General features: G+C 39.4%; 1 protein-coding gene and 2 pseudogenes across 2 annotated transcripts; 2 read left to right on the top strand and 1 right to left on the bottom strand.

The window, feature by feature from the left end:
- The first annotated feature begins 896 nt into the window (after positions 1 to 896).
- On the top strand, positions 897 to 2290 carry LOC18591050 (short-chain dehydrogenase reductase 2a-like; annotated as a pseudogene). Its single transcript, XR_016028220.1, has 2 exons — positions 897 to 1139; positions 1312 to 2290. The product of XR_016028220.1 is annotated as a short-chain dehydrogenase reductase 2a-like (transcript).
- Positions 2291 to 3607: 1317 nt separating this feature from the next.
- On the bottom strand, positions 3608 to 4358 carry LOC18591051 (senescence associated gene 20 pseudogene; annotated as a pseudogene).
- A 2577-nt stretch (positions 4359 to 6935) lies between these two features.
- Positions 6936 to 9902, top strand: LOC18591052 (mitochondrial 28S ribosomal protein S29-like protein). The gene is made up of 6 exons (XM_007016961.3): positions 6936 to 7543; positions 7766 to 7977; positions 8355 to 8609; positions 8726 to 8812; positions 9098 to 9270; positions 9430 to 9902. Exons 1-6 carry the CDS (start codon positions 7000 to 7002, stop codon positions 9539 to 9541), a joined length of 1383 nt encoding a protein of 460 aa, XP_007017023.3. The 5' UTR covers positions 6936 to 6999; the 3' UTR covers positions 9542 to 9902.
- Positions 9903 to 9932: the final 30 nt, after the last annotated feature.

The following is a 9932-nucleotide window of genomic DNA, read 5'->3' on the forward strand; positions in this document are numbered from 1 at the left end:
TTGCTTGGGGATCAGTGGTCTTTATGATCAGAACATAATCATGGTCCTGCATGTGCTTTAGGTCTAGCAGGTTAATTTCCATGGATTTAAGGAGCTTCTGCAAAGTTGGGTTCTTTTAAGATTTTTATTTGTTCCTTTCATTTACTTGAATATATATAGGAATCTTTAATACAAGGAGCTGGATTTTGTTGAATATTGGTTCTATCAACTTGCGTATACCGGCCAAAACTATGTGTAACTGTTTCATTCTATCTCCTAATAATGCCTATGTATTCAATGAATTCTTCCACGCGCATACATATCTCCATTGATATTCAGATGAGGAGAAAACAGATCAGCAAGAGGTGATGAAAATCCCAGAAAGAAATGCCACCTAAGTACTCAAAATATATAGTTGCTGAAGGAATACAATTTTGCATCTACAAATCAGTTGGAACTGAGAATCCAGAAAGTCAAGCAAGTAATCTGGTAAGTCGTTGATGACTGCCACCTGGTGTGTATGTTGAAAGCAGAAAAGCTTTGAAAAATTCTGACTTTCAAAGGGTGGAATGGAATGGTGATTCTCTACACGGATCCTTCTTGGCTTAGCTATAGGATAAACGAAACTTGTCTGAGATCTCTAAATTCTTCATGCCGGATACTCTGTATTCCTCGTTGCCCTGCGTGCATCAAACTCATGATCATACTATACATCAGGTTGCCTTCATAGATATCCGATGCAAGGATTTTGCCGACCGTTCCTTCCATTCAAACTTTCAAATACCCTATTATCCAAAAAAAAAAAAAAAAAGAAGAACATTTCAAGGATTGACTTCCCAAAATCCAGGAGGGTGATTATGGTCAATTCATAACACTTTTTTCTTTTTGAAAGAGAGAAATTTGGAGCTATAAATAGAGGTGGAGAGCTCTCCTGGAGACCCTACTAAGCTAAAGCCACTTACCAGCTTTATCTGTCTATGTAAATCATAGTTTATAGCTTCTGTTCATCTTTGCCCCTCTCTAAATATTTCTTTTTCCTCCCTTTTAGTGTATTTTCCTGTTCTATCATCAAACATGCCTGCTCAAGTTATACCTGAGAAAATAATTCAGGGGGTTGGTTTCGTAGAGAAAAATACCATCTCCCAATTCTCACTAAGAAGGTAAGTTTTGTTTCCTGCAATGGTTTCTCATTCATATATATATATTTTGCCCATTGTTTGCCTTAAGAAATCATGTTTACAGAATAATGCTTTCATTGTAATTTCTGGACAAGAAGTCATTCTATATAGTTCCGTAGCTTAGCTAAAATTTGTTGTGACCATCTGATTGCAGGCTTGAGGAAAAAGTTGCGATTATAACAGGCGGTGCCAAAGGGATTGGAGAGGCGGCGGTAAGACTCTTTGTGAAGCATGGAGCCAAAGTAGTCATTGCTGATATTGCTGATGCTGCTGGCATTGCTCTGGCCAACTCATTGGCCCCTTCAGCAGCATATGTACATTGTGATGTAAGCTCGGAAGAGGACATAGAAATGCTGATCAATAAAACAATTTCATTATTTGGTAAACTTGACATCCTTTTCAACAATGCCGGGGTTCTTGGGAATCAATCTAAGAGGAAGAGCATCATCGATTTCGATGCCGGGGAGTTCGATCGAGTAATGCAAGTCAATGTCAGAGGAGCCGCTCTTGGGATGAAGCACGCAGCAAAAGTAATGGTGCCAGGAAGAAGTGGTTGCATAATTTCCACAGCGAGTGTAGCAGGTTTCATGGGGGGGGCTCGGGCCTCATGCTTACACGGCGTCCAAACATGCCATTATAGGGCTTACGAAGAACACTGCTTGCGAACTAGGCCGGTATGGCATCAGGGTAAACTGCATTTCTCCCTTTGGGGTGGCCACTTCCATGCTTATCAACGCATGGAGAAGTTGTGAAGTAGATGAGGAATGCACGGATTTGGAGGCAACTGGTTATGATCACAAGGAAGCAGAGAAGATGGAGGAATTTGTGAGAGGATTAGCCAATCTAAAGGGTGTGACTCTCAAAGCTAAAGACGTGGCCGAGGCCGCTCTTTATCTTGCTAGTGAAGAGTCCAAGTACATAAGTGGTCATAACCTTGTGGTGGATGGTGGCTTCACCAGCTCCATAAATTGTGTAGGCTTGTGACAATGGCATCCCATTTTCATTTCTTTATTTAATTAGTGGTTTATGATCAATGCAAGAACAGACAAAGCACAGTACAACAAAAAAAAAATGCTAGTTTTGTACTCATTTAGTGAGCCTCTTCAATGATGTCTGCCACTACTTTCTTATCATCTTGATGAAGCCAATATGTTAATTTACCAGCCCTCCAAGTTGCTAGTATTCCTTTTGGTTGGAAGGGAATCAGAATTTGGGGGAGCCTATGTAGCTCCTGATTAGTCTTTTGATGTGAAAATTAGGTGAAACACTGCCTTGATGAATCGAGGGAAATGGGTTAAAATATTTCAAGTTGCTCGACAATATGACAGTATCATCGATTAGGATTGCTGCAGAGAAGAACTCTTGGAAGCGTATAGGTATATTCCTGCAGCTTCATTCATTTCCCAATAAGCAGGCGAAGCGCCCTAGGGAAACAGCATATCATGCTGTAGCAAGTACTTACAATATGGACTAGCTCGACAAATCAGGGCAGAAAAAATAAATTAAACTACTGTTTTGTTTGTTGCCCAAAGAAGGACTTCAGCTATGGAAAGTAGGAATAATAATAATATATTTGCTTGAGCCCTTGAAGCGCGGAGCACAAAGCAGTCCACTTGCTTTCCATATCCAACTTTCATGCAATCTCATGGATCAAATAAACATAATAACTGATGAGATGGAATCTTTTGATGGAAGAAACGAAGGTCAACTCTTGAGGCAGCTGTCCATGGAAGAGAAAGTAACCAGTTCCTAGAATTGGTGACCATCGTTTGACTTAGGATGACCCTATAGCCTCTTACCACCTTTCTAATTCTGATAAAGGTTTGTTTGATTCGACTTGGATGATCCTCATATAGCAGGGGTCGATCGACTCGATCCAAGAACAGTTCAACAATTGCGGCTCTTGGTAATTAAAAGAAACAAAAAAAGACAGTTCACAAAGAGGGAGCCCTGGAGATTGGAAAAAACTTGGGCATGGGAAGCGGCAAAAGCTCCAATTCTGTTGCAGGGTTTCCATGTTATGACAATTCAAACTAGTTGAAATCAGAATCTTTTGTCCGATATGTACCACCCATCCTGATTAGAAGCAGTAACACAGCTTCGATATCTCTCCAAGATTCTGATGTTCACATATTTCATGGTTCAGGTCGATTTTTTTTAAGATTAAAAGAAAAAAAATGGGTTAACATTAATCAGCTAGTACAAGAAGTTTATAACTAGTAAAAAAGTGGGATAATGTATTATATACTTTGGGTCATGGGATACTCTTAACATTGTGGTTTGTAGCTTTGAAACTTTCATAGATTTTACAAGAATATTTGTTCATTGGCAGTGAAATTGGTTTGTCAAGCTGACTGTAAAGAAATTCTATGTCATAGAACCTCTTTGAGACAACTATTTGGTAAGTTGCTGCTATCACATTACAATAAGTCGAATGAAGTAAAACGTAACATGTGATTATGAAAAATTTCCCTGCTAGTACTTGTAACGCGTTCAAGATTTCACACAATGTTACAGTAACACAAAATACATGACGTTTATACTGGTTAAGTAAGTAGGACACGTTCTATTCATGATTTCAACACATAAATTACACAAGAAAGACATCAAACTAACGAGCCTGTCAACGACAGATTAAGACAGTAACAAACAAGAAAGAGGACGAAACAAGAAGGCAAATAGAGAATTATACTCCTTATTAAACCAGAGAGTGCAGATGACTACGTAGCTAGAGAGCTAAAACAAGGCCAGGCACAGCCTTGTCATCACAGAGCTTGCTCTGCCAAATACTCTGGCAATTAGCTAGGACAGTCGGGGCCGATGATATCGACGGTGGACCTCCCTCCGAGTTGCTAAGTCGGGCGACGGTGAGAGATGTGTTAAAATACTCCCTAACTTGAGTTATTATCCCATTAGTGACGGTCCAAGCATGCACCCAAGAAACGTCGCGTTCCTTGTTGTAACCCTCGACAATGACCAAGGAACCGAAGGCAGCAACTCTCAGAGGAACAAAAATGAAGGGTTCAGTTGATCCAGTGAGCAACCGCATCAAATGCTGATGTGATGGCGGGCCGTGAAACCACCACTCGAGGTCTGCTGCCAGAAGGCGGTGCACCGTCTCAACGTCTCGAGAATTCAGTGCGTCGTAAAGGGCTCTGACCACCCTTTCGTTAGAGTATTCTTCCTCTTGGCCCTCCAGTCTCGCTTGATTGTTCGCCAGTTCTTCGGCTAATAAAGCTAGACCGCCAGAGAAAGGAAATGAAGGGTGATGTTTAATCTTGAGGATACTTTGGGGTGGGAGATAAGGGATCTTATATAGAAGAGAAAGAGGGGAAGCTTGGACGATTGGTTTGCATATGGTTGGTGCTGAGGCATGCAAGGGGACCCAGGAAATGAATCCGCCATGTTCATAATTAATTATTTTTAGGTTAATAATGTGGATGGATGGATGATGCAGAGCAGCTTAATTATTGTGGCTCTTAGGAACAATGACTAGTCGGTTTCATTGGAATTTGGTACAATTCCCGTTTTCATTTCCCAAAAAGGAACATGACTAAAACCATTAAGTTCTACAGCTAGCAATCGATCTTACTACCTATACGTGATCAGCAAAACGATGAATACATCAGTTTTGCTTTTAAAAACAAGAAGAAACAGAGAATCCACCATAACATAGGTTATGTAAAGTAATTAAGATTGACAAAGCTGGATTGTTTGGCTGGAGTGTTCAAAAGAAGGTGCTTTTTATGCCAAACTAGTACAGTTTGTAATCATTTCGTATGTGTTTTTGGTCTCTGTATTGGACAGGAAGACAGTATGAGGAGAATGGTTAAAGATTTGTGGAGGGATTGAAGTTTCGGTAGAGCAATTTGGTGTCGTCCCAGAAAGTAGACAATAGATTGAATCAGACTGATGTTGACACTACCATGATCTAGCTATATAGGCTTTGTGATGAACGGAATTTTCTAGCCACAAAGAATAAAAATGTCACCTCACGCGTTTTAGTTGGCAATTATCAATACAAACAAGCTACTAAGTTGCAACCTTTCAACCATTTACCGACCTGGAATTGGAAAGTTGGGATACCCTCCACTCCTGGGAAAAGTTCAAGGTCATTCGTGGCTTTTCAATCCTGGATATCTGTAGATGACATCCATGTAATTTTCTATGTACTTGGCTAACGTATTCTCGTGATCTCATCTGCAAAAATATCAATGAATAATTACACTTAAAATATTCCCGATGATATGTGGTAAACAATGCAAGAAGACGCAGATGCAGGTAATGTTGTTCCAATTTTCTTACCTTTATTTGCAACTTACTCCAACAAAAAACCAAAACATATACTTTCCAACCAACCAGGATTTAATCCCAGGAAAATGTTTGTCGTATATCTTGCATGACGTAATCAATCTCAGCACTTTGACAATGCACAAATGGTTATGCAACACGCATGGAGCTGCATGATCATGGCATGCAAATGCAACATAAGTGGACAATGACTCGCAAGGAAAGTTTGCTTCGGTGCGTTCCACCTTCGTGACCTACTGTCTTTTGGTTTTTGGGGTTATTGAGCCTAATTTAATAGGGGAGTTTTGTCACTAATCATTTGTTAGCACACTAAGAAAAGCAAAGGGGATATAATTAAAATTTGCGTTGTTCACCTTTCGGCCGTATACTGAGATCAATTTGGGGAGAGAGTCACTTGCACCCATTAGCCACCTGACCCCAGGAATCCTCTTTAGTCATTTTGATGCTACAATGTTTCTATAAACAAAATTATAGTTGTAATATATAGCTACCTCAACTAATTAACTGGACTCCTCAATGTGTGTGGTTCTCTAGCACATAGTGATGCTGACGATCACTAAAGGCTTTGAGCCTTTTGAGGTACTTTTGAGTGATTTTCTTTAATCGCATTAACCGTGAGACGTTAGTTAACCCTAGGTTTTGAAACACATTTTTATAATTTTGTGTAAAGAGGGTTAGTAAAGATTACATAGTTAATTCATACTACAACAGGTTTTGTCCTTTTATTATGTGGAGATCTTATAATTAGTCCTACATGTTGCACACCATTACAAATAAATCCAACAAATGTCATTAGACTTTCTAATTCTAAGCAAAGCATAGTCTAACTCCGATCCTGTCCTATCCTATCATTGGTATTTTGTTTAATAATCAGTTTCCTCTTCATATTCAAGCTCTTGTAACTTTTTGTGATTAACAGCCTTGTATGCTTATGTATTTTGGTTAGGGTCATAGCTTTAGAGGATTACACCCTTGGAAGTTGTAGGAGTTGGGATCACATACTTTTAGGAGTCCTACTTTTGAAAATAATATCTAATTCGATCCTTATGTTATGTTATAAATAAAAAAAGATATTGTATAATTTAAATGACGTTATATCGAGAATTTTTTATTTTTGAATGATATCGGTTATACATCTAACCAATTAAAATGGATTATGTTATTGAGATATCTCAATTTTAAGAGAAATCAAGAGGAGATATCATACTGTTGAAATGCCTTAAGTGGTGTCCAACATTGGGAGACAACATTAAAACTGAACTAACTATTGTGTTAAAACTCAAAGACAAGCCTAAGACAAAGAGCATGGTGTTTTGTTGGGCTTTGGGAACATCAGTTTCTCTAACCTGCAGCCCAAGAGAAATCAAGGATGAACGAAGAGCGAAGGACCAATCAAACTAAACTTGGGCTCCAGCTGATGAAGTTTGGGCTGTCCATGTTCGCTTCTGGGAAAAACCTCACTTCCCCTAAAACCTCAGACTCGGCAGCACAAGCTCAGAAGGCAAGAGTTTACAGCTTTACAGACAAGGAGATGTTGAGGTCCATTGCGAAACAAGCAACGCTCTGGAAGCCCCGACGCGATGGGATAATCCCTCAGCCGCCTACCCATCTCCGATCAAAGCCCTATTCTTCGAAGAACACGAAAGCATCTCTCACAAAGGCCAAGAAAGCGGATGCCAAGTCCAAGTCCAAGACCACAGGTTCCTCGTCCGCCGCCGCATCGACCGCAGGTGAAGAGTTCGAATCAGTCGGCGCCGACGACTTCGAGGCTGCTCGAGCCCGACGCCTGTTCGAGGACGAGAAGGACCCTTCTCTGGATTTGGGTCCCAAGGGACGTCCCTTGTTCACTTCGACTCCCTCTCTCTCCCAGCTGACGCGCAAAGACGCTTGCTTGTATATGAAGTTTAGTGAGAAGGGATTAAAAGAGGTATTGCCGGAAGGGTTGCCGATGGGAATGGTGACAGAGTTCAAGGAGTCGATGAGGCCAGCGTTGCTTGTTCGACAGAGTTTCTTGGATCTTCGTGATAATTTTAGACGCATTGTTGATCCTCCAATGTGGTCTTCTCATACTAAAGGTGGCTCTTTTTAATCTTTTCTAATATCAAAGATATAAAAAAATTCACTCTTTTTATTTTTAAAATTCATTTTCAAAATCGTTTCTTGTGTATTCATGGATCATACAATCAAACAATTGCAGTTATATAATAATAATCAGAATTTGTAGCTATTTTAGATGGTGGGTGTTCTAATAGATTGAATTTGTGTTACGCACTTAATTCTGGTGTTTACCTCCTCAGCTCCTAAAGCGAGAAAGCAAGTTGTATTGGACGGTCCAGTTAGCTGTGGGAAGAGTATTGCGCTGGCAATGCTTGTGCATTGGGCTCGTGATGAGGGTTGGCTTGTTTTATATGCCCCTAGGGGTCGTGAATGGACTCATGGAGGATTTTTCTATAAAAATCCAGGAACAGGTCTTTGGGACACACCTGTCCAGGCTGAAAATGTTCTCAAGGCAAGAACTTTTTCTCTAAGTCAATTAAAAATGTTTTATGCTCCGGTTAACTGTTGTTGTCAAAAATGCCTGACTGTTGCATGGTACCTACATTGCAGTAAGTCAGAATATACAAAGAAGTTTCTGTTTTCTTCTCCACACTCAATGTTAGTTTATGTTTCTGGTAATGAGATGAGGACAGATGAAAGTTTAGATATTGAGGCCCTCCCCTCTTTTCCCACGAGAGAATTCTAAAAAGAAAAAGGAAAGAATGAAAAGATGTCATGTCTACACTATGTGTGTCTTTGACACTTTTCTATTTTTAATTTTCTGCTTGGTTTGTTATATGATGCAATGAAGTTGTATACCATATTTCCTTATGGTTTATTTTTCTTCAGGATTTTCTGAAATCCAATGAATCACACTTTCAACGATTGCCTTGCCAAATTTTCGATCCTATTCCATTAGGAGAAGGTGCTGGTGTTGGATGGATGAAAGGAGTTGAATCGATGGCCCTCCCTGAAGGTTCAACACTGTATGACCTGGTTCAAATGGGAATCAAGTACTCACATGCAGCTGTTGGAGTTGTAGTTAGGCTGAGAAAAGAATTATCACTTGTGAAAGATGTCCCTGTGCTTATTGCAATTGACCAGGTGAGCACCATATTGCCATGTTTTATAGTCCCCTTCTGCATGCATAAACTTGATTATAACTTCATTTTTTTAGTATTTAGTTGGCATTTTTTAACTCAGTTATGTTATGTCTTCAGTATAATAATTGGTTTACATTCAGTGAGTATGAGGAGCCGGTGACTGTCCGTTCTTGTCGGCCAATACATGCTAGAGAACTTGCGGTGGTTAGTATTGGCTCTTTTGTTTTAACTATATTTCTCAGTTTCATGTTAAGTGGGCGATTCCTTCTTTCTTTTTTGAGTTTTATTCTTAGCATTAGGATTATGCTAATCCTTTCTGATAAGTTAGATATCTATGTATTAACTTTCTAGTGTTCACACTCGAAAAGAGTGGTCATTTGGTTCCAAAAATAGTTTCCTTGGCCTGAATATCTTGTTGATACTTTTTATCGTCCTTGAATTCATTTTTTCATTTTATGCCCATGAATATTTTTTATCCTTCTTTGGCAGGTGAATGCCTTTAGGTCCATGATGCATGATGACATGATGGTTGGTGCTTTCTCTCATTCAACTGCAGTAGGAAAACTTCGTAAAGACCTGCCAGATGTCCCTGTAGATGCCCGTGTTAATTTGCCTCGTTATAGCTTAGATGAGGCAGACACTGTTAGCCATTACTACCTCAGGTATGCATATGATATAAACCTAGTATCATTAATTTTGATTCTACTTTTGTATTGAAAACTTGTCCGATACTCAGAACTTCTTCTGTTTAAAGTTCATGGTTCCTCTAGATTACATCATGGGGCATTAGAGTTACTTAAATTGTTGTTTGCCCATTGCAGGCAAAGGCTCGTACGAAGAGAAGCATTCTCAGAGGAAAACTGGAAAAAAGTGTACTACTTATCCAATGGAAATGGGGCTGAAATGAGATGGTTAATTCCTTTGATGCGGTAAATGATACAGAAAATAAAAAATCTCCTCAAATTTTCAAGACATGGGGTCAATAAGGTTGCTTGGTGTCCCCTTTTGCTTTTCAATCTTTTTTCATCAAATTTTACACTTCTGCTTATTGTATCTGGTGAGACATTTGGTTGAGGTCATCATTTTTATGCCCAGGAACACAGGATTCATATCTATAGAACGATGTACCATAACGTAGTCAATGTCTGTAGTCAGTAGTTCGATCTTCAGGAAATTTTGATCATTTTTCTTACCAATGGATTCCATGTGATTTTTTGTGACTAATTCATCAGTGATGCCAAGTTGTATAACTCACAAGACCTGGCTGTTGAGATCAGCTGGTCATTTAGACAAATACAATGATTTTTTAAGCATCTTGCCTGGT

The sequence above is a fragment of the Theobroma cacao genome, chromosome 9 (assembly GCF_053813885.1).
Source record: "Theobroma cacao isolate CCN51 chromosome 9, ASM5381388v1, whole genome shotgun sequence".
NCBI lineage: Eukaryota > Viridiplantae > Streptophyta > Magnoliopsida > Malvales > Malvaceae > Theobroma > Theobroma cacao.

Excerpts from the sequence above, each read along its gene's own strand:
- LOC18591052 (XM_007016961.3), top strand. The coding sequence starts at position 7,000 with ATGTTGAGGTCCATTGCGAAACAAGCAACGCTCTGGAAGCCCCGACGC. Across the intron at positions 7,978-8,354 it reads AGGCTGAAAATGTTCTCAAG|GATTTTCTGAAATCCAATGA; the intron begins GCAAGAACTTTT and ends ATTTTTCTTCAG. Across the intron at positions 8,813-9,097 it reads ATGCTAGAGAACTTGCGGTG|GTGAATGCCTTTAGGTCCAT; the intron begins GTTAGTATTGGC and ends CTTCTTTGGCAG.